The sequence below is a fragment of the Littorina saxatilis genome, linkage group LG4, assembly GCF_037325665.1.
Source record: "Littorina saxatilis isolate snail1 linkage group LG4, US_GU_Lsax_2.0, whole genome shotgun sequence".
Taxonomy (NCBI): domain Eukaryota; kingdom Metazoa; phylum Mollusca; class Gastropoda; order Littorinimorpha; family Littorinidae; genus Littorina; species Littorina saxatilis.
The window spans coordinates 40,769,765-40,794,727 of record NC_090248.1 but is presented as its reverse complement, the minus strand read 5'-3'; the positions used below and the strand labels follow the sequence as shown (position 1 = coordinate 40,794,727).

Genomic DNA, 24,963 nt, shown 5'->3' with positions numbered 1-24,963 from the left:
GTGTGTGTGCGCGCGTGTATATGCGTGTGTCTGTGCCTGCGTGTGTGTGTGTCTGTCTAAGTGTGTGCCTGTGCGAGTATGTGTGTGTGCGCGCGTGTATATCCGTGTGTATGTGCCTTTGCCTGCGTGTGTGTGTGCGTGTGTGTGTGGTCGCTCTGTCGACTCCCAAGTCATGGGTCGAGTCCCACTCCCGTCAATATTTATGTATGTTTGTGTGTTTGTACGTGTGTGACTCAACCGCTGCAAAAAGCGTTATGTGATGATGTGTCTGTTCGATTGTGTTTGTGTCTGTGCGTGTGGATGTGGAGTGAAAATGAAAGAGCCAGACCCGTGCCAGACCAGAGCCAGACCCGTGCCAGACCAGAGCCAAGAACGTGATGCAAGGGTGAGAGCTGTGGTGCCAGACTGAGAGTGAGAGTTGTGGTACCAGACCGGTGCCAGTGAGAGTTACGCCAGAGTGAGAGTGTTTCATTCCTGACACTCGACTGCCAGAGTGAGCGCGCACGGTGATCCCAGACTTAGAATGATAGTGAGAGTCGTGTGTGCCAGACTAGTTCAAAAGTGACAGTGACCAGTGCAACATTAAGAAACCCTGGGCTATGAGGCACAATGTCCCATTTAATTTTCTGTGATCCTTAATTTTTATTTCTGAGTGGTGAAAAAGGTTTAAGTGAAAATCAACGAGGTCCATCAAGTTATCCTAACCCAGCATATTGAGCCTTACAATATTGGAAAGAGCAATTGCAAGATCACACGAGGAGAAAGCAACGACAAACGTACCTGCACAACAAATTTTATTCCTTTCCTCATGTACAATTAGCTTGTACAACAATATATATACAACAGTATAAAACTACACGCACATTGGAAAAACATGCACCAGAGATGTGCTCTCTAAAATGTGTAAATGCTACTGTAACTAGTTACCTATCAATTTTCTTCTTTTTTTTTAGACCAGAATATGAACACTTATCATACATTTTAGCATTGAAACAGTCAATTCTGTACACAAACAAAAATGTAAAATATAAATTTGTGACACCCACATCACACAACATTAACAATATATTTATCTTTTTTTCATCCTTTCAATCTGTGTAAACCATAACGCAGGCCAAGAGTCCACAAATTCGTTTGAACAATGGAGAAAATCAAACACATTCTGCCTGCTACTTTTGACTTTTTCTATTGCAAATTTTCCACAACAGACCATGCAGCACTTTCAAGCATATTGCCCTTTGAGCAGCAAACCTCAATTCCTTCCTTTTTCCTAGAAGCATGAAGAAGTTTCCATTACAAAGCAATACAGTGGAACATCACATTTACACCCCCCCCCCCCCCCCCGCCACACCCCCACTTCAAGACCCCCCTCCACACACCCAATTCTAGACCCCCCTCCACACACCCAATTCAAGATCCCCCGCCACACCCCCACTTCAAGACCCCCCTAGCCCTCCACACACCCAATTCAAGACCCCCCTCCACACACCCAATTCAAGACCCCCCTCCACACACCCAATTCAAGACCCCCCCTCCACACACCCAATTCAAGACCCCTCTCCACACACCCAATTCAAGACCCCCCCTCCCATGGCAAAGCATTAAAACCAGCACCCATGACTCCTTCCACGCACTGCCCCATAAGTGTTTGATTTCAACCACTTTCATTCTATTCTCATCACAGCTGAGGTTTGTTCACAACCACACACAAACTATCATTTAGCAAGTTTTTTTTAGTTCAATGCTTGGGTGCATGTCGGGTACAAAATCTGTGCATTTTCAGAACCACAAATACCACAGGATTACCGTTACTCTTCCTCCTGTGAGACCCGTATTTTCTTGCAGTCCCTATCTGCTGGGTTTTTTATTATTTTTTTATTTTAAGCAATTTATATCGCGCACATATCTCAACCACGGATTCAAGGCGCAGGGATTTATTTATGCCGTGTGAGATGTTTTGGTTTTTTTACACAATATATGTATCACGCATTCACATCGGCCAGCAAACCTCAAGCCTATTAGGGCGAGCATTCACCTTTTACGGGCTATTATTCCAAGTCACACGGGTATTTTGGTGGACATTTTTATCTATGCCTATACAATTTTGCCAGGAAAGACCCTTTTGTCAATCGTGGGATCTTTAACGTGCACACCCCAATGTAGTGTACACGAAGGCACCTCGGTTTTTCGTCTCATCCGAAAAACTAGCACTTGAACCCACCACCTAGGTTAGGAAAGGGGGGGAAGAAAATTGCTAACGCCCTGACCCAGGGTCAAACTCGCAACCTCTCGCTTCCGAGGCAAGTGCGTTTACCACTCGGCCACCCAGACCATGCTGTTACTCTGATCAAATTATAACTATATCCGGATTTGCGCCATATGAATACCCTTATAATTATTACATGTATAATCAATTAGCTAGCCACATGCACCTCTGTCAATGTTCTGTTGAGAATCTTAAACACATGAGGCAGAACGCTACCTAAAGATCTGATAAACCAACGGAAGTAAGCGCTCTAAATGCATGCAACATTGCCTTGGAGAATGAGGAACATACAAGCTTGGGGCGATCCTCCTTTTTGTGAGGATGAAAGTCGCGTGTTCATTTCAATGCTTGTTATTCTCTCAGGTGCCAGGAGACTGGTTCCGAATTACTCTATTTCACATGTTGTGTGCATTTAGAGCGCTTACTCCCCTTTGTTCATTGAATATTCCGCAGAAAATGTCACATTCTCCTACTTCTTTTGAAAGTCTGTACATGAAGCGTAGTTCAGCGTCTCGGCACTTAAACCAGAGGTTAATGCTAGATGTGAGTCGGGATAAGATATGTAATTTATTAAGATTTTCCAACAAACGCACAATCACTCGGTATCCATGGTTCATCCTGATTGCTGTCATTAGATTTCCATATTTGTTTTCATTACAGACATCATTGAACATCCTACAGCTTTTTCTTGCACCGCCTGAAGATGTTTGCACGAAGCACAGACACTGGTTTCAAGACATTACATGCAATGGTTAGTTAGAGAACTGGTCTCTCAGCGCAAGTGTTGACATCCTACAGCTTTTTCTTGCACTGCCTGAAGATGTTTGCATGAAACGCAGACACTGGTTTCAAGATATTACATGCAACGGTTTGTTAAAGAACTGGTCCCTCAGCGCAAGTGTTGATTTCAGTCAGCCCTGTCTAAAGCTCTGTTCCATGAAAGTGAGAATCACTGAGCGTCTATGTGCTCGTCCTGATCGCTGTCCTGAGAACCAGAGTCTGACAGGTCCACATCCTCCCACAGGTCTTCTAGAGCTGACACTGAAACACATGGAGATTGGAATTAAAATCACACACAAACTCTTCTTTAATTCCTGTTCTCCCACTCCCCCCAACACACACATACTGCGAAGCAGGCAGGCAGACATGCATACACACACACACACACACACAGGTAATACAATTTACAGTCTGACACTTTCGAAACAACTTCAAACAAAACTAGCAAGTCACCTGCGTGTTCACACACACACACACACACACATAGACACGTATGATCAAGCTTGCACACATGCACGGGTGCAATGATACACACACACACACACACATTAACACACTCTAATAATGAGGTTTACTGTCATTCAAAGGCTGCCATATTCGTAGCGTTCATTAATTAATCCATATTGTTTACATGTGCCAATTCCTCCGAAAGCGGCGTATTGCTGCCTAAATGGCGGGGTAAAAACGGTCATAGACGTAAAAGCCGTGGGAGTTTCAGGCCATGAACGAACAAACAAACAAACAAACATGTGCCAATAATGTTATAATACTGTACCCAAGGGGATATAATAACGATTGGCTGTAGCTTTCGAACACAGAACAAATTATTTCAGTACAGCAGTCCCTCTCATGAACGGACACCCTTGGGCCATAGCAAAACTGTCCGTACATTGCAGGTGTCCGGTCACGGGAGGGGTGACCACACCACCCCCTCCCCCATACCCTCACACAGAGACACAAACAAGAGGATTGAGTCTATGATAATCACTTCTTGTGGCTACTAAACAATAACAATAAACTCCTAATACTTCTTTAAACGTTCTGTAAAAATGATTTGTATGAAAAGTGTTGAAAAGAAGAGATAAAATAAATCCTCAAGGCAGTGAACACACTCACCATGCACTGACATACGAAAGCAGCCACACAAACACAGCACAGAGGAGCGTGTGCAGATGCTTTGCAAGAATAAGCTTGAAAACCAGTTTGAATAAATAGCAGATAGAGCTGCATGTCATAATCATGTAATTTATTTGTTTCTTGTCTGGCTTTATTGACTGCATGCCGATCATGTGGCATGGCAGTGACTTTTCACTCTTCAGTCGGAAATACACTGTACATAACACAGCTCCCACTCTCCCTCACTAATGCCTACCCCAAGCCGTGACAACTGATGCTTGGAAATTGTGTGGAAGAGTACACCTCTCTATTTCTCTCCAATGCTCTTCCTGCTGACATGCAGTGACACCGGACACCCCACAGAGTTTAGCCAGCTAACCCTCCACCCCCCCCCCCCCCCTTCCTCTCTCTTTCCCTCCCTCCAGCCATGTACTGTTGGGGGCTGTGGCCAGAGAGGCCAGCTGCACTGTTCACTCAGAGCAAAACCAGTTGACTTTTGACAAAGCAAGACAACTGAAGGGTTCATAGATTAGGCAACCGACTCACTGGTCAAGGCTGAGGGGAAACAAGAGTATCTTGTCAATGAAAGAGGTTACACACAGACACACGATGCTGAGAACTGTGGCCGGTTTTTCACTCTCTTTCGCTCAGGACCTTCATCGACTGTGGTTTCTGTTGTTTACGTCCAACAGACAAGAATAAAGAGCTCAGTGCAGTTTCATGTTGGCATCTTCGCATGTACTCCACTCCTGACCAAAACTACCCCCCCTCAGTGATGGGTACACGTGCACTCAAGTTATCAGTGACTGTCATCACGCCATTGCGGCTGTGATCTTTGTACCAAGAACCGGACTGCTCTGTTATCGATTTTGTTGTGGTGAAAATTTGACGATGGTCTGTCCGTACATTGGAGGTATGACCTGCTGTTGGGACCGAAAATGAGTGTCCGCGTCCACGTTTTGCAGGTGTCCGTTTAAGGGGGGGCAAATATAGAAGGAAAACACTCCGTGCCGAGCAAATGTGTCCGTACATGTCAGGTGTCCGCTCACGCCGGGGGCCGTACATTGCAGGGACTGCTGTATTGCAAAGTGGTGTTGATAGTGCCGAATATAAACAGAACAGTCTCAAACGCCATCTTTGGTTTACGAAACGGTCTGAAAATAGCCCAAGTCCTGTAGAACTGCTGCTAAACAATGCAATAAAGAATTAATTATTTCTCGTAATTGGTAAGGACTTTAAACCTAGAACTTTGCAGGAAGCTTAATTTATACATCCCCGCAACGATGGGAAAAGCCCTGGAAGTAATTAAACTAATTAAATAGGACTACGTCAGCCTTTAACTTTCTTTCTTTATTTGGTGTTTAACGTCGTTTTCAACCGTTCAAGGTTATATCGCGACGGAGCCTTTAACTTCCAAGATAACTCATAACTGATAAGTAACATATGTCACTGAGGAAAAGTTTTGATTTTATTGTGCTGAAATATAACATCTTTTCAACAATCCTTTAAAGTTACAGGATATTTTCCGTGCGCACTTGGTCTTGTGCTTGCGTGTACACACGAAGGGGGATAAGGCACTAGCAGGTCAGCACATAAGTTGACCTGGGAGATCGGAAAAATCTCCACCCTTAACCCACCAGGCGGTAGCGGCCAAGATTTGAACTCGTGACCTTCCGATTAAGAGGACCATGTCTTATCCGGCAGGCCACTGCGCCTGTCGATCATAATCTAATTTATCATTATCAATGATTTATGCGCTTTACCTTCAGTGTGTGGCAAGAGATCCTTGCTATCCTTGTAGATTCTAGCCAGGCCTGACATGAGGGTCGTGTAGTGCAAGTGAACTTGGCCGTGTCTCTGTTGAAAGTTGGGGTCTCGCAGAGATATGTCGTGTAGCAGCAACATGCCTGTTGGCACAGAGGCAAAGATATCAAAAAAGATGACGGAAATAACTGTGTCCAGTTTGTATGGGTAATGAAAGAGTGAATACCTTTGCTTTTAGTTTGTTTGTTCGTTCATGGGCTGAAACTCCCACGGCTTTTACGTGTATGACCGTTTTTACCCCGCCATTTAGGCAGCCATACGCCGCTTTCGGAGGAAGCATGCTGGGTATTTTCTTGTTTCTATAACCCACCGAACTCTGACATGGATTACAGGATCTTTTTCGTACGCACTTGGTCTTGTGCTTGCGTGTACACACGCAAGTGTTCGGACACCGAGGAGAGTCTGCACACAAAGTTGACTCTGAGAAATAAATCTCTCGCCGAACGTGGGGACGAACTCACGCTGACAGCGGCCAACTGGATACAAATCCAGCGCGCTACCGACTGAGCTACATCCCCGCCTTGCTTTTAGTAAAACAAACAATCCACGGGCCAGAAACTGGCGAGGGGTGTGTCTGGACAATGTGGAGAAGGAGCATGTGTGGATTGATGTTTGTCTCAACCAAAGTAAGCTTATTCACTCTTTCACAACCCACACACATCAGTTTCAGAAAACACTGTCTATTCTCCCACACATTTCATGCTTATTATCTTACTCATGTTCTCATGGTTTCCTACTTGTCTGTGGTATGTCTTAACTCATTGTCTCCCAGGTACGGATATATATATCCGTACCCACTCATTTGGCTCTATCTGACCAGGTACGGATATATTCGCTCAGACTGTTAGCTTCAGTCGCTTCCTGTAACGTCGATCTAACGCCTGCATTCCAGCGTGTTGATACACAATTCTACACAGCTACTACAATTCTGAGTGACCTGCTGCAGCTCAGCTGGTCTCAGCTAAAATTAAACTTGGTCAACATAGGTGGGGTAGAAAGTGTTAATTAATAAAGCATTTATTTGCTCATGATTTGGAAACTTATTGTATCTTGTGTATCTGCATAAATATTCCTTAAAACAATTTTTTTTGTTTTTGTTTTCAGGTGTTTGGAACATTTGCAGCCTGTTTGTTTCAGACACACCCCCCTAACCCCCAGAGAGAAAGGGGAGGTAGGGAAAGAGAGAGAAACAGAAGCAAAGGATTATCATTATTAGGAAAACATATCAGAAAATAACATTGCTGCTGCTACTCTTACATTTTCCTCAGTCATAGTTGCCCCTACAAGCACAGACGTTTGCTGATAATGTTGACATCAACTGTACTATGACATAGTTTCATCATCAGTGAAACCCAATAGGCCCTGTTTAAGAATCACAAAGAAGACATGGATAGGCACCTAATTTACATGCTCTAACTGAGCCTAAGATTAGCTAACCTTTGCGAAGAACTCCCAAAATGTCAGTACTGTGTGAGGCCTGGTAATCTCGTAGGAGGTAGAACATGGCATGAACAAGGCTAGGGATGATCTGAAATAAATGAAAGCAAAACTGTAGTGAATTAGTACCTACAGCTAACTTGGTATGACTCTCAAACAGTTGTTTCACTGGAGAGGAACAATCTTTTGCATGCTAGAGTACAGCTAACTTGGTATGACTCTCAAACAGTTGTTTCACTGGAGAGGAACAATCTTTTGCATGCTAGAGTACACACACTACACACTTTCTCTCTCTCTAACACGGTGACACACACACAGAGCGACACACACACACAGTCACACATACACGCACACAATGTCACACATACACACAGACATAAGTGACACACATCCACAGTGTCACACATACACATATAGTTACACACACACAAACCCACACACTGACAGTGACATACACACACATAACACACACACATAACACACACACAATGACACACATTAACCAACACATACTGACACAGTGACACACACATACACTGACACCCACACATTGACGCACACACACACCCACACATACACAGTGACACACACATACACTGACACACACACACTGACGCACAGTGACATACACATTCACTGACACCCACACATTGATGCACACACACACACCCACACATACACACAGTGACACACATGTATACACAATGTCAGAGGTTGCTACCTGTCCACTACATCTGCAGCTGTTGCCTGTGAGAGTGTGAACTCCATTTCTGTGGTGCGACACAACTGACGACACACTGTCCACAACCTGCAGACATAAAGAAAGGAAAATATTTGCTTTCAGTCCCAATTATTCATGAACGATGACAAGGCGATCAGTTTAAAATAAACAAGAGCACTGAAGCGTGTTTAAAACTTTAACCATTCACTCAAGCGAATGCACTGGGATACAGACAGACAGACAGACAGACAGAGACGAAGAGAGAGAGAGAGAGAGAGAGAGAGAGAGAGAGAGAGACAAAGAGAGAGAGACAAAGAGAGAGAGAGAGAGAGCGAGAGAGAGAGAGAGAGAGAGAGAGAAAAAGAGAGAGAGTGAGAGAGAGAGAGAGAGAGAGAGAGAGAGAAGAGAGAGAGAGAGAGAAAGAGAGAGAGAGAGAGAGAGAGAGAGAAGAGAGAGAGAGAGAGAGAGAGAGAGAGAGAGAGAGAGAGAGAGAGAGAGAGAGAGAGAGGGGGGGTGGGAGGAAATCAGGAAAATCATTTGAACAGAATCAACAACTTTGCGGCACAGTTTTATCTTCCCGGAAATGAATTTTGTAAAATGACATAATCTCTTTCGCCCTCAAGCCAACGTCATTTGTGTGTTCCAAACTCAAAATGACGTTCTTAGAAGCTTCAACGGTCTACAAGTTTACTAACACTCAAACTACTTTCAGGAACAACTCAAATTCTAGCAAAAACGAGTTATGAGAGTTGCTGATTATTTTGACAGACAGGTAGACATGACAGGCAGCTAAATAGACAGAGAAGCAAGAGGGCAAACAGTACCTTAGAGATAATTTGGAGCATCTGAGGTTCCACCTGCTGCTTACCGCGACAGGCGGTCAGAAGTCGCGTAGACACCAGGTGCAGACTGAGGAGGGTGCAGGCATCTGTACAGACACAGACACACTTCACAACCTATATTCAGACTGAGGAGGGTGTATACGGCATCTGTACAGACACAGACACACTTCACAACCTATATTCAGACTGAGGAGGGTGCAGGCATCTGTACAGACACAGACACACTTCACAACCTATATTCAGACTGAGGAGGGTGTATACAGCATCTGTACAGACACAGACACACTTCACAACCTATATTCAGACTGAGGAGGATGCAGGCATCTGGACAGACACAGACACACTTCACAACCTATATTCAGACTGAGGAGGGTGTATACAGCATCTGTACAGACACAGACACACTTCACAACCTATATTCAGACTAAGGAGGATGCAGGCATCTGGACAGACACAGACACACTTCACAACCTATATTCAGACTGAGGAGGGTGTATACAGCATCTGTACAGACACAGACACACTTCACAACCTATATTCAGACTGAGGAGGGTGCAGGCATCTGGACAGACACAGACACACTTCACAACCTATATTCAGACTGAGGAGGGTGCAGGCATCTGGACAGACACAGACACACTTCACAACCTATATTCAGGCTGAGGAGGGTGTATACAGCATCTGTACAGACACAGACACACTTCACAACCTATATTCAGACTGAGGAGGGTGCAGGCATCTGGACAGACACAGACACACTTCACAACCTATATTCAGACTGAGGAGGGTGTATACGGCATCTGTACAGACACAGACACACTTCACAACCTATATTCAGACTGAGGAGGGTGTATACGGCATCTGTACAGACACAGACACACTTCACAACCTATATTCAGGCTGAGGAGGGTGCAGGCATCTGTACAGACACAGACACACTTCACAACCTAAATTCAGACCTGTTTACTCACACTTTGACTTTGGTGTACTTTTCACTGAGATTCAGTGTATTTTCAAAATATTGAGCGTATTTTGCAACTCACAAGAAACGTTTATGAGCTATTGGTTTGGCAACCTACTTTCGATTTCTTCTTCTTCCATTTAGTGATCACGATCAAACTTGATTTCTTTTTACCATCGTCATATTTTTTTCACTCCAAACGTATTGGTCATATCCTTGGCAACTTTGCGTACAAAACACGGCGAAATCGTATGGGTAAACAGGTCTGTATATTATACCTTTCTTTCTTTTTATCAAGCAACATCAACTGTTTTCACTGAACTGCTCAGTGAACTTTGAAAGAGCTATGGAAACATAATATATTATATGTAAGCCACCAAGTAGTTACATTTCCTCTGCAGTTATACATTCAACCACAATTCATACCCATCACATGCACAAACTTACACACTCTTGCCATTATGTGTGCACACGCACACACACACACACACACACACACACACACACACACACACACACACACACACACACACACACACACACTCTCTCTCTCTCTTTAGCTCCAGCACTCAGATTCACTGACAGTGACAGCATAGTAACTGCAGATATTCAACATTCTATTACTAAACGATTGTACTTTATAGCCAGAAATACCCCAGTTATTTTTCATAGCAATGTGGACATTTACACAGAAAAATGTGCATGTTCAACAAAGATGGGAAATGTTTTTACATTGATTTTATAAGGTGAAGTTAAAAAGACACCCCCCCCCCCCCCCCCCCCCCCCCGCTGCTTTTAACACAGTTCAACTTTACCTGTCCTACTGCAGAAGAAAGGAACAATGGCCCGAGATCGAGCGAGACAAGAAAACAAGTCCAATGCACGTAGGGTAATGCAAGGCTTTTGCTCCAGCTGCAGACACTCAGTCAGAACTCCACGAAGAACTACCACATGAAGCCTGCACAATTCACAGCAAACTGCATGTAAATGACGCTGCCTCACTCAAATCAGATGCTTGATTGAGTAGTCGGTATGACCATTGGTTTTGCCATAGCAAGAAGGGAAGCTGTGAGCACAATCAAGATCTGTTCATTTTTGTTGAGGAGTCTCTCCTTTTGAACAAAAAACAACAACAAATAAGTAAATTTGTAATGATTTGTGTACACAAGCCAGTGTATGATTTTACAGCTCTGGTATGTAATTTGTAATTAAGAGAGAGGAAACTTTGTGAGCAATACCAAAGCAGGATCTCTCTTGGAATAAATCAAACTAGCCAGGGGAACAAGTTAGTGGTTGTAATACAAGTGGTGGCAACTCCTTTCTTAATTTCACAAGACGTCCAGCTTTCAAAATAAGCTCTTTGGGTCATTCTGGGTTGACATGCCCTACAATCTTTGACGCCTTCTTAATTACAATGTTAAAGGCACAGTAAGCCTCCCGTAAACCATCACAGATACTGTCAGGCTTTTACACACAGTACAAACACCCTTTCATTTAAACACTCACCGCTTGAGAACATCCTAGGTGCCCTCCGTAAAGATCGAGCAATTTTCAAAGAATTTATTTTTGCGTGGTTTATCTTGCCCCTGAGCCATCATGAACCCGTGTGATCCAGTTTCCCTTTTTCACAATGCAGTTGTCAGTTAGTAATTTGAATGCGACTCGCTGTGAGCTTATCTGCAATAGCACGTTATTATGTACCTCTGACTATGCACGAAACAAACGGCTGTGGTTCACAAGAACTCTTGCGATGGCTTTTGACTGTTCAGAGGAACTGGTGATAGGCATAAACTGTCATCTGCTACGAGAACCACGACCTTGCGTGACCCTGCTTCCGGGCGTTTCTTTTTTTAAACTTTCAAAACTTCGAATTGTACTGATCTTGTCTTGATGAAAAAAGAATTCTTTTATGATTTAAGAATGTTTGTGTAACAAGCTGTCAATTTATTATTTAGATTTTAAAAGTTAGGTCTAGCGCCAAAACGCACCACGGTCCGATTGTCTCTGATACAATCCGCAAAATTAATTCTTTGAAAATTGCTCGCTCTTTACATAGGGCACCTAGGATGTTCCCGTTTGGTGAGCGTTCAAATGGAAGGGTGTTTGTACTGTGTGTAGAAGCCTGACAGTATCTGTGATGGTTTACGGGAGGCTTACTGTGCCTTTATCGACTGAACATTGGATTTCTCTGTCTAAGCCATGTGACGTCAGAGTCAACAAAAACTCTTATTTAGGTGGCTAGTCGAGACTACAAAAGAGTGCATGTGTGTGTGCATTCAATAGTAAAAATTTAAATCAATTCAAACAAAAATCCATCAAGACATAAATGTTATTTGTATTTTTGACCAAAATATGACATTTTACACAAATCTTGACAGTCATTTTTCACCTCGACCACTGGCGCCGTCTCAGGGAACACTGACTGTCTCGATCTTTGTCAAATGTCACATTTTGGTCAAAAATACAAATAACATATAATGCCCTGCAAAAAACCAAAGATTTAATAAATTACCTGTCCACATCAGCTTCTGATGAGCTGATGGCCAGAGCGAGAAGAACACCCAACGCTGCTTCCACTATAGACTCCTTGAACCCAGAGCTCTGAAAGTGCAAAGAATGAGAAGGATTGATTACTAAATGCTGAGGAACTTTGTCAAATGTCAGTACAGTGGAACCCCTTTTTTAAGACCCCCATGTAAGACTCCGTTGGTAGAGCACTGGACTTGTGATCAGAAGGTCGCTGGTTCAAATCCTGGCCGGGACGGACACGGGTTAACTTTATGTGCAGACCCAGAGACGGTATCCATCTCCCACCCCCCGTGTCACCACAGTGGCACGTAAAAAACCTCGGTCATTCTGCCATAAGTGCAGATTGATGATACCACCTAAACACGCATACACTTGTCTATCTCATCTAAAGTCGGGTTAAAACCTAGGAACATGCCCCTAATGGCTTTGCCGTGAGGGCGTAAAACTTGAATTTCTCTCAAGACTCCGTACCCTGTAAACCCCTCTTTTCTCAAGTTTCTGTTGATAACCTCTGTAAATGTAGCTCCATTCTAAGACCTCCTCTTTTTCATTGTTTTTCTCAAGGTTTTTTTTAGGTCAGAAAAGGGGGGTTCTACTGCTCTGAAAAAGTACACAGGAATCCTGCTAACTGCACTTTTCCTGTATTTTACTTCTTCTTCTTCTGCGTTCGTGGGCTGAAACTCCCCCGTACACTCGTGGTTTTTTTGCACGAGTGGAATTGATATTTGACCAGTTTTCTCTGATAAGATGCAATCACTGTGTTTTAGACTTTTGACAGGATGGTGTTGCAGAATGACCCGATTCTGTGAGACAGAATTACTCGTTTTGATCATAACCAGTGTGATCACTGTTACAGGTATACTACAGTGGAATCCCCCTTTTGAGACCTCCAAAAATCCGAGAAAATCCGGCCTTAAAATACTGGTCTTAATAAAAAAAAGAGGGAGTCTTAAAATGGGGGTAAATTTATGAAGGCTGTGAACAGAAAGTCTAAGAAAACAGGGTCTTAAAAGAGAAGGAGTCTTAAATTGGGGGGGTCTTAAAAGGGACTTCTACTGTATCTCTTTGTGGGTTCAAAGCTGCACTCTCATTCTTGACTGATAAATCAGTCACATCCTGGGAGACAATTACACTACAGACGTGCAAATAACTTAACGAAATCAAGGAAGATCTTGAAACGACAAGTCTGCATTGTCAGTTGCTATACTCCTTATTACTTACACCATAGTCCCCCGAAATCGGCGTATGCTGCCTGAATGGCGGGGTAAAAACGGTCATACACGTAAAAATCCACTCGTGCTAAAAACATGAGTGAACGTGGGAGTCTAAGCCCATGAACAAAGAAGAAGAAGAAGACTTACACCATAGGAGAAAAACATGGGAAGCATAATCCTACATTTTATACATAGGACATAAACCAAAATCCAATGTCAAAAGCAGCCAAGAACAGTTGCTCAGGGAGCATATCGCCTTCTGTTACGTCTTTATTAACCTCGGCCTTCTGCCATGGTCAATAAAGATGAAACAGAAGACGTTATGCTCCCCTCGGACCAACAAAAAAGCTGGTCTGTCAACAAGCCACAAAGCGTTTTATACTATAGCGTATTCATTTAAAAAAAATAATATAACCAAAAACACAGCACACCTCATGACTAGGTGACGCCAACCTCAGGACTTTGAGGAGGAGGTTGAGGCCTTGTAGCCTTGGCGACTGCGAGTCCAGGGACTCTGCCGGACTGACGACGAATGAAGAGTTTCTGGAGCTGGCACTGGCAGAGCTCTGCTCATCATCACCCTCCACGCCTGACTCGTTGGTCTGATGGACACACAGAAAGACTACATTTACTGAAGCTGAAAGTAAAAAGACCAGTCAGCTTTGGAACGTAAGTTCTTCTAACATTAATAGCACATTGTAAAGTTAGTTATAAGAACACACACACGCATGCACACACACATTAACACACACACACAGCTCTCCAGGCACAAATTAGTCCCATTACCAAGTCTCTAATTAACAAACAAAACAAAGTGTATATCAGATCTTCTTAGCTGTTATAATTGTGATATTTAAAGGCAAGAGTCCTGTACGCCCTTTTTCAGGATTACAAGTTAAACAAACCAGTCCAGAAGGCAGATGAACAAAAAAATGACACTGGACTCCAGCTTACCATACTAAATGGAACCACTTTAGATTTACAAAAACATTTATCAATATCACACAAACAGAGAATATCTAAATTAAACCAACGTGCAAGTGCTTCAACAAACTAACGAACCTTGTCCTTCTCCTGGTCAGTCTCGATCGTCGAAGAGCTGGTGTCTGTCGCAGGCTGAAGCAGGGAAGCCCCAACCCTCGATCTCAAGCAAACCGAACGCACCTCACTACTCACGCACACCAACGCGTGTAGCGCGTGCAGGGCACTTAAGGTCAACGTCTCAACACTGTTGGCGTACTCGGCTCCCTGCTGCAACAACATTCCCAGAGAACTCGTCACCGATTCTAACGAGCTTCCGGACTCGCAGCTGCTGGATTTGACGGAGCCAGAAGACAGGTTGGGACTCTGAACGTTGACGGCAGCTGTGCCGCTGGTGAGAATGTCGATGTAGTGACTGATGTAGTCGTTGAGCATGGGGAGTAGAAGAAGAGCCCCGCTCGGCTCGGGCGGTTGAGCCTGTTGGAATGTAGAAGGTGCTGGTTGATCAACCTGCGGGGAGCTGATCAAAGTCTGGAGTCCCTGAGCGGCTAGGAGGAAGTTGACTTGGTCGACGATGGGTTTGAGAGCGGTCGGTTGGGTTTGTTGTGCAGTGGACACACCTGGTGACAAATGCCGCCTGGAGAAGTAAAAGTAAAATAGAAAATTAATAAATAAATTCATGAATTATAAGTGACTGAATGACAGCCTTGTTTACCTACATGTATGGCTCAACAAATGTTGGAACTCATGCGTTTTGAACTAATACAGTGAACAAAGTAGTTGAGAAAACATCACCTCAACAGGACAAGCTCCCTCTTCCCCCCTTCCACATTCCCTCCCCTGTAGTGGTTCCTTTCTTAGATTACCAATTACTAGATTATAGGGGAAATTAGAGCTGTCATAGCCGACGCAACATCTAGTAATCTACAATAGACACAAAAACAAGTAATTATCATACCGAAGCAATGATTCAAAGTCTCGTAACACTTTAAAAAGGACCAAAAGAAAAATATTAGCTCACACACACTAACACACATTCTCTCTCTCTCTCACACACACACAGACACACAATCTCTCCCCTCACACACACACTCTCTCTCTCTCATACACACACACAGACAGAAGCACCTGGACTTTTTGACAGGTGACAGACGGGCGGTGGTACTGTCTCGCTCATACTGTAGCAGCTCCAGATCGAGTCTGGACGGAAGTGTCTGCAGAAGCCCCAAGATTCCATTATCGTCAGTCTCCCCATCACCAGCAATTCTGCACCGGAGTAGCTGAGACACAAGCTGTGCACCTGTGAACCAAACAACTGCTGCACTTAAACAGGGATGGGATTGGATTAGAAATATAAAAATACCAGAGTATGCCCCGGTATTGTGTGTCCTACTAGATTATTAGAAAAAGGGTACTTACGCACATCTGAATAGAATTCCCATCCCTGCATTAATCTGTTTCCATACTAATGATTTGTATTTAACTAAACTGAAATACTGTGTTTTAACAAAAGCTTAGATACAGAAATATCTCCCAGCAGTCATTAAAAAGAAAGCAATTTCTGATCACTTTACAAAGTCAGCCAAAACACTATTTCAAATTCTATGGAGACTTACTGCTATGAACATAAAGGACACTATATACTCAGCACAAAAGATGTTGGATCGTGTTCAATAATAACAAACACAAAACTATAAAAAAAAAAAAAATCACCATACAGCTAAAGTATATTCTGTAGTTAGAAATAGAAGTTTGAAAACAAAAAGTTATTTCTGTATAAGAATCCCATGGAGCTAGCTCGTTAAGAGCCTCGCTGAGTTGTAAAGTAAATCTTAAATCAGATAGAATGTAGACGCCATACCTCCTTGACAAGGAACGTTTAACTCTAAACGTCGTCGTCTTCCTCTCCCCAGACCCTGCAATAAAGACCCGGGCTGCAAATCCGGCGTTGTCATGGTTTCTCTGCTTTCTGTGGAAAGGGCCGTCTTCCTCGGAGATGTAGGAGCCATGAAAGACTGATGACTAGGAAAGGCTCCTTTTTCTGGCGTCCTGTTAGCCCTGGATACGACCTTCCTGACCTTTGGACTCTTGTCAGGGCTGCCCTGGGGCTGGGACATGGTTACCCCCCCTGTGGAGGTGGCTGGCAGGGCTGGTGATGGAGAAGACTGAAACACAGAAGAAGACAAAAAAGTCAAGGCGCACACAGCAAGATGCTTTTGGCGACGGGCGCTGTGGCGGGGTGGTAAGATGTCGGCCTCTTAATCGGAAGGTCGAGGGTTCGAATCCCGGCTGCGGCCGCCTGGTGGGTTAAGTGTGGAGATTTTTCCGATCTCCCAGGTCAGCTTATGTGCAGACCTGCTTGTGGCTTATCCCCCTTCGTGTGTACACGCAAGGACAAGACCAAGTGCGCACGGAAAAGATCCTGTAATCCATGTCAGAGTTCGGTGGGATATAGAAACACGAAAATACCCAGCATGCTTGCTCCGAAAGCGGCGTATGGCTGCATAAATGGCGGGTTAAAAACGGTCATACACGTAAAATTCCACTCGTGCAAAAACACGAGTGTACGTGGGAGTTTCAGCCCACGAACGCAGAAGAAGAAGAAGATGCTTTTGGCAAAATACTCTACTTTGTCAAACATCAAGAAAGATTACATTTTTTTAAACGTTTAATTCGTACAGAATACTACATGGCTTGCTGTATCGTACCAGATTTACACAAGTTGCCCCTACTTACCACCCTTCACTGGCTTCCTATGAAGTATAGAATCGAGTACAAGCTGGCTCTGTTAGGGTACCGCTGTTTTGAGAAATCACTTCCCCCCTATTTGTCCCATTCCCTCAGTATCTACGAGCCATCCCGTTCTCTCAGATCCTCCTCTGAAAAACTCCTTCGCATCCCCAAAACCAGGACCAAGACCTTTGGTGAAAGAACCTTTAGGTACCAGATTCCGACCGTCTGGAACTCACTTCCAAGTTCTATCCGTGACTCCAGCAGCCTTTCCTCCTTCAAAACACAACTCAAAACATACCTGTTTCGTAAAGCCTTTGCTTAGCCTGAGTAGACTCTCCACTATTCTGTTTTGGAACTCTCTACCCTGCATGTGCTTTATGGTCTATTTGTCAATGGTATCTTTGTGTGTGCGCGTGCGTGTGCGTGTGTGTGTGTGTGTGTTTGTGTGTGTGTGTGTGTGTGTGTGTACTTTTAACATTGTACGCTAAGTTTTGCTTAGTGCTTGGGATCTTGATGTTATGTCTCAGTTAAATGTATGTTTTGTTTGCTTGTTGATTTGTGCTAGTTTATTCTATAATGAATTTGTAAAGCGCCTGGAGCCAATTGATGGGACTCGCGCTATAGAAAAGTTATTTATTATTATTATTATTATTATTTTTAAAGTATTGAACTGCGAGTGAAAGCAAGCTTTTCAATATTTGAAAAAGCAATGAGTTAAGTTAAGACCTCACCAAATCTGTTAAAACTAGGTCTTATAATGAAGGTAAAATTACAGAGGTTATGAACAGGAAATCATGAAAAGCAAGGTTTTAAAAGGGGAGATGCAGGGGGCCCGGGTAGCTCAGGTGGTAGAGCACTGGACTTGTGATCGAAAGGTCGCTGGTTCGAATCCGGGCCGGGACGGACACGGGTCAACTTTATGTGCAGACCCAGAGACGGTATCTATCTCCCACCCCCGTGTCACCACAATGGCACGTTAAAGATCTTGGTCATTCTACCATAAGTGCAGATGGCTGATACCACCTAAACACGCATACATCAAAAGCCGTGAGGGTGTAAAAACTCGAATCGTATAAACCAATTCATGTCCAATATAGGCAATTAAGACCTGGCGGACAATAAGCCCCTTAAAATTTACTTTGGGAGATGTTTTAAAATGGGGGGGGGTCTTAAAACTAATAAAAGGGAGGTTCCAATAAAATGACATCCTTCTCTGTACCCCTCATTCTAACCTGATGTGTGAGTCTATTCTCCAGAGTGCGACACCGTTGCTGCAGCTCTGAGCAATCCTGACTCTTGAATTGAATTTGGGTCTGCAGCCTCTCAACCTCTAGTTTCAGCTCTTTTTCTTTCTCCTTTTGGTTCTGCTCTGCTGAGTCTTTCCTGATAGACACAAAGAATGTGGTGTTGATAATGGCAAGTTAGACATTGTATGCTGACATTATTTTAACAACTGCATGGAGAAACTTTCAAATGTTATACAAAATCAAAGGCACATACTTAATAGGTATTTGCGAAGGAATCAAGGATGCTCCCTGAGGAATGAAGCAGCAAGAAACATGAACGTAATCATGAACTCAACTTTCGTGGGTTTCTTCAGAAGCACATGCTGCCACACGTAGAAGTACTAGAACTGTTACAACAATTCTATAGTTTACCTTCGGCTTCAGCTTCCCTCCCCTACACTTTCTAATTACTAAACAAAATAAAAACGTGTTGTAGAACTTGAACACTCATGCAGTTTGACAACAAACCAACACAGAAATCATTTATAACAATTATAACGAAACGATAAAAAAATTACACAGACAAAGCAGAGAAATGCCAGACCGTTCTTCTCGTTCTGCTCGTAATCTTTCCAGTTCTTGCTCTTGCTTGTGAAGGGAGTCCTTGAGAAATTTGACTTCACCATCTTTCGCGTACAACTCAGTCAGCGCCTTCTGAGCCTGTCACACACAAAAACAAGTCGCGTAAGGCGAAATTACTACATTTAGTCAAGCTGTGGAACTCACAGAATGAAACTGAACGTAGTCCGCCGCTAGTGCAAAAGGCAGTGAAAGTTTGGCGCGGCAGCGGTTGCGCTGTGCTTCATAGCACGCTTTACTGTACCTCTCTTCGTTTTAACTTTCTGAGCGTGTTTTTAATCCAAACATATCATATCTATATGTTTTTGGAATCAGGAACGGACAAGGAATAAGATGAAATAGTTTTTGAAACGATTTTGGAAATTTAATTTTGATCATAATTTTTAATTTTTTTAATTTTCAGAGCTTGTTTTTAATCCAAATTAACATATTTATGTTTGTGGAATCAGAAAATGATAAAGAATAAGATGAACGTAAAGTTGGATCGTTTTATAAAAAAAATATTTTTTTTACAATTTTCAGATTTTTAATGACTAAAGTCATTAATTAATTTTTAAGCCACCAAACTGAAATGCAATACCGAAGTCCGGCCTTCGTCGAAGATTGCTTGGCCAAAATTTCAATCAATTTGATTGAAAAATGAGGGTGTGACAGTGCCGCCTCAACTTTTACAAAAAGCCGGATATGACGTCATCAAAGACATTTATCGCAAAAAAGAAAAAACCGTCCGGGGATATCATTCCCAGGAACTCTCATGTCAAATTTCATAAAGATCGGTCCAGTAGTTTAGTCTGAATCGCTCTACAAACACACACACACACACACACATACACCACGACCCTCGTCTTGATTCCCCCTCTATGTTAAAACATTTAGTCAAAACTTGACTAAATGTAAAAAATTGAATATGGACAACTCAGCAGTCTTACAGCTATACAATTCCACTTGTAGCAGAATTTAAACAAAATTAAAAACTAATCCCAGAATCAAATCGGCTACTCCAAAATATGTATATGGGTCATTCTCAGAAATGGTGGTCCAGTGAGAGTGAGTAGGGGTGACACATTTGAAATCATGAAAAAGTAAATTAAAATTATTTCTACCACGACTTATTTTTAATCTGAATCTATTCCTGAGACATTAAAGCATTGTTGTATGTCAATAAAAATGGTTTCTATACGTTGGTGTTGTTTTTGTGTGCTTTTCAATTGCGAAGTTCGGCCTTTTCCGGATCGCCGAAGCGTTACACGACTTTCGTGATCAACAATATGTTCAGTCTCATGGCTAAATGCAAACATGCAAACACCAACAAATAACTGCAATCGACAGTCAGGAGTTCAGTATTGGACGTAGCAACACATCTTTGCAAAAACTCACGCTGAATTTTAAGTTATGGGCTTCGAACAAAAAATTATGAATGTCGTAACGCATCGTATCCGGACTCGACGCGCGAACATCGGACAGCAATGTGCTCCATGACTTTGCCACATCACGGCTATTTTTAGCTCTTTGGCGCACAGGAAGTTCGAACAAGAAAATAGTCCTTTGAATCACAGCCAAAATAATATTCACAGAAAACACCAGAATCATATCATTTGCTGAAACTCATGGCGTCGTTTCCTGACCTACGTTACGACTGAAGATGGTTTTTACTTAATTGTCGAGCCTGCAAAGCTTTGTCACAAACTTACACACCGCGGATGGCGACAATGTAGTGTCGGAAGGATATCGAGTGCAAAAAGTCTCTCAAAGCGCGAAGTTTAGCGGAACAAAGCAGCCAAGAAGTTTTCCGATGTTCGACATTCATCAAGTACTTAAAATGGGTAATCTGAACGCAACAGGAACTTTCAACAAATACAGCAAACTCTGACGAATTGTGTTTTGTGTAGTTATTTTGGGTCAGACGGGTTTTGCCGGCAGGAAAGGCCAAACAGTGCAGATTCATGTCTGTCGCACAGGAACCGAAAGTGGTTCAAGCATTTCGTTTCTGTGTTGCGACATTCACCTTAGTTTTGTTCCAAATGTCATTTTTTTTACCAATATTCTTCTTCTTCTGCGTTCGTGGGCTGAAACTCCCACGTACACTCGTGTTTTTGCACGAGTGGAATTTTACGTGTATGACCGTTTTTACCCCGCCATTAAGGCAGCCATACGCCGCTTTCGGAGGAAGCATGCCTTGGTATTTTCGTGTTTCTATAACCCACCGAACTCTGACATGGATTACAGGATCTTTTCCGTGCGCACTTGGTCTTGTGCTTGCGTGTACACACGAAGGGGGATAAGCCACTAGCAGGTCTGCACATAAGTTGACCTGGGAGATCGAAAAATCTCCACACTTAACCCACCAGGCGGCCGCGGCCGGGATTCGAACCTTATTACCAATATTAGTTGAAGTCCTTACCTTTCATAACTAGAATGTGTTGGGTAGAACACAAAAATACTGCAGAACTGATAAAAAATGCACAAAGGATTGAAGGCTTAGGTGGTTTAAAGTTGGAATTTGGTTTCCATGTTACAACATTCATCACGTAAATACAACACTTTAAAACGTCTCTTATTCAGCAACCAATTACCCTTTTTGTCTAATTTTTGCATTATTATGTATAGCAAACAATAGACTTCATAGTAAAAACAATTATTTTGTATTTCTTGACACTTTATTTTTTACTTTGTATGACTAACACTTTGGACCACCATTTCTGAGAATGACCCATATATATATGGATTAAGTTTTACACATGTGCATGCAATCATCTGATGGGACATACAAGTCAACGTGGACGGCACAAAGTGTCAAGAAGGCTAGTACGTGTGAGTAGGACTAGGAGTATCTGGGGGCATACAACCGGGACACATTTTGTCGAAGGTAGCTATTACAATCTACTGTCTTTCTTTCTTTCTTTATTTGGTGTTTAACATCGTTTTCAACCGTTCAAGGTTATATCGCGACGGGGAAAGGGGGGAGATGGGATAGAGCCACTTGTTAATTGTTTCTTGTTCACAAAAGCACTAATCAAAAAATTGCTCCAGGGGCTTGCAACGTAGTACAATATATGACCTTACTGGGAGAATGCAAGTTTCCAGTACAAAGGACTTAACATTTCTTACATACTGCTTGACTAAAATCTTTACAAACATTGACTATATTCTATACAAGAAACACTTAACAAGGGTAAAAGGAGAAACAGAATTCGTTAGTCACCTCTTACGACATGCTGGGGAGCATCGGGTAAATTCTTCCCCCTAACCCGCGGGGGGACAATCTACTGTCATCTGAGCTTTGAATTTACTATTGTATTATGGCACACCCACATAAAAAATGGTGTCTCAATCAGTCAATGTGTCGGGCGGGGATGTAGCTCAGTCGGTGGCGCGCTGGATTTGTATGCAGTTGGCAGCTGTCAGCGTGAGTTCGTCCCCACGTTCGGCGAGAGATTTATTTCTCAGAGTCAACTTTGTGTGCAGACTCTCCTCGGTGTCCGAACACTCCTGTGTGTACACGCAAGCACAAGACCATGTGCGCACGAAAAAGATCCTGCAATCCATGTCAGAGTTCGGTGGGTTATAGAAACACGAAAATACCCAGCATGCTTTCTCCGAAAACGGCGTATGGCTGCCTAAATGGCGGGGTAAAAAACGGTCATACACGTAAAATTCCACTCGTGCAAAAAACACGAGTGTACGTGGGAGTTTCAGCCCACGAACGCAGAAGAAGAAGTCAATGTGTCCATGTGTGCTAAAGTCAAAGACAAGAGTGGCACAGTGGTAAGACTTTGTGAGCGGAATTCCAATGCATCACTTTCAGATTTTACAAACCCATGGCACATGTCTTGTTACTGTTAATAAACAGAACAAGCAGACTTCACCTCTTCAACCTTCTTCCTCAACTCCTCTCTTAGTGTTGTAACCGTGACGCCACTTCCAGCTGCACCATTTTGTGTGGATGTGCCTGGCGTAACGACGGTTATTTCACCAATGGATTGTCGTTCCCCCGAAGAATGACCGCTGGATGTCTTTGACGTCAAGGAGCCTGCTGCCGTTGACAGGTCAGAACTGGGTGTTTTCCTGGAATATATGGAACTGAAGGATTGGGTTAAGACATTAGTAAACTGATTTTACGTTCTTTTAGTTTTACTTTAACTAGTTTAAGACTACTTTTAGTCTGAGTCTGTTCTTGGTAAAGCAACCTGACAACTTTAAACAACATTTCTGAGCAGCAAGTTCTTTGTCTTCTTCTTCTTTGTTCATGGGCTTAGACTCCCACGTTCACTCATGTTTTTAGCACGAGTGGACTTTTACGTGTATGAGCGTTTTTACCCCGCCATTCAGGCAGCATACGCCGATTTCAGGACAGGCATGCTGGGTATTTTCGTGTTTCTATAACACACCGAACTCTGACATGGATTACAGGATCTTTTCCGTGCGCACTTGGTCTTGTGCTTGCGTGTACACACGAAGGGGGTTAAGTCGCTAGCAGGTCTGCACATAAGTTGACCTGGGATCGGAAAAATCTCCACTCATAACCCACCAGGCGGCAGCGACCGGGATTCGAACTCACGACCTCCCGATTAGGAGGCCCATGCCACTGCGCCCGTCTCAGCAAGTTCAATTAACAGGACTTTACTCACCAACAGTACCTCAAACTTTAGAGTAAATTTTAATAAAATAATATGTTCAGTTAATCATTTTACTCTTGAAATTGAATTATCTTCCCTGAAGAACTTGGAACATACTCACATAGACTTTCGTAAGTTTTGTAAGTGTACGTTAAAGCTCACCTGAATGATGCAGAAGACTGTGGGTAAGTTGAATCTGAACTGGAAGAAGTCGATGACCGGTTCTTTAACCGAACAGTCGCTCCTGGAGCTGGTGCTTGGAAGAAACCTGGCCGACTTAATGCCTCTGTGGGTGCAGCAGCCAGCGTTGTTTCAAATTCAATTGTTTGATCTGCCTCTCTACTCTCCACTCCAGTTTGTTCTTTGCTGGTTGAAGGCTCACCAATAGCTTGTGAGGCAACGACGTCTAGACACTCCAGATCCTGCTGTGTCATTTCAAAACTGTCGTCCCAGTCCACCATCTCATCAGGTTCGAGGTTATCCAGGCGGCGTCTTTTGGACTGCTTCCCCTCTTCTGACTCCCGCACAGATGCTCCCCTTTTGCCACCATGGGGATCGCGGGATGAATGCGCCATTGCTGCTGGTGTAGGATAATTGCTAAGATTGCTCAGATTGCTCAGAACATTTCTGTTGACAAATTCTCGGATTCGATAACTTTGAAACAGTGGATTTACTGCCATGCCATGATCTTCTACGTTATCAAAAGCTCACGGAAATCAACAAATAGCTTGTTGAACTTGACTGAATTCAGATTAGCCTGCTTTCCTGTAAGTCAAAACACTGTCTTGTTGTGTCTGACTCATTACACTGTAATTTACAGCAGACCGAAAGTGGACACCACGGAGTGATTCGGATAGGATTATTGACAGACAAAACTTGCGATAGCTTTCATTATTGCAGACGGTTAACTATGAATTGCATCACTAACTTCGTTCATTTTCGTACATATGAGAAGTATCGTTAAGTCTGTAATTGCGGAAGTTGTGCATAACACTCTTCCACTTTCGAAGTTTCCGCCATCATGGCAGGAAAATGTAGCAAAAATTTCGACCAAGTCTAAAACGAACTAAAGTAAAAG

General features: G+C 43.1%; 1 protein-coding gene across 1 annotated transcript; it reads right to left on the bottom strand.

Annotated features, from left to right (window-relative positions):
- Window positions 1–1,587: 1,587 nt before the first annotated feature.
- LOC138964734 (ATR-interacting protein-like) lies at window positions 1,588–24,878 on the bottom strand. The gene is made up of 15 exons (XM_070336769.1): window positions 24,048–24,878; window positions 23,136–23,334; window positions 19,235–19,350; window positions 18,637–18,787; window positions 16,533–16,836; window positions 15,800–15,971; window positions 14,753–15,308; window positions 14,122–14,292; window positions 12,460–12,548; window positions 10,763–10,905; window positions 8,969–9,072; window positions 8,145–8,231; window positions 7,424–7,514; window positions 5,926–6,069; window positions 1,588–3,307 (listed from the first exon to the last, which is right to left on the bottom strand). The coding sequence occupies exons 1-15, from the start codon at window positions 24,563–24,565 to the stop codon at window positions 3,216–3,218; spliced, it is 2,937 nt and encodes a 978-aa protein (XP_070192870.1). The 5' UTR covers window positions 24,566–24,878; the 3' UTR covers window positions 1,588–3,215.
- Between the last annotated feature and the right edge of the window lie 85 nt (window positions 24,879–24,963).

Bases quoted from the DNA above. Each gene is read 5' to 3' on its own strand.
- LOC138964734 (XM_070336769.1), bottom strand. From the start codon at position 24,565: ATGGCAGTAAATCCACTGTTTCAAAGTTATCGAATCCGAGAATTTGTC. The intron at 15,972-16,532 runs GTATGGCGTCTA...TTTGGTTCACAG, and splicing joins AAACGTTCCTTGTCAAGGAG to GTGCACAGCTTGTGTCTCAG. The intron at 3,308-5,925 runs GTAAAGCGCATA...CATGTGTTTCAG, and splicing joins TCTCTTGCCACACACTGAAG to TGTCAGCTCTAGAAGACCTG.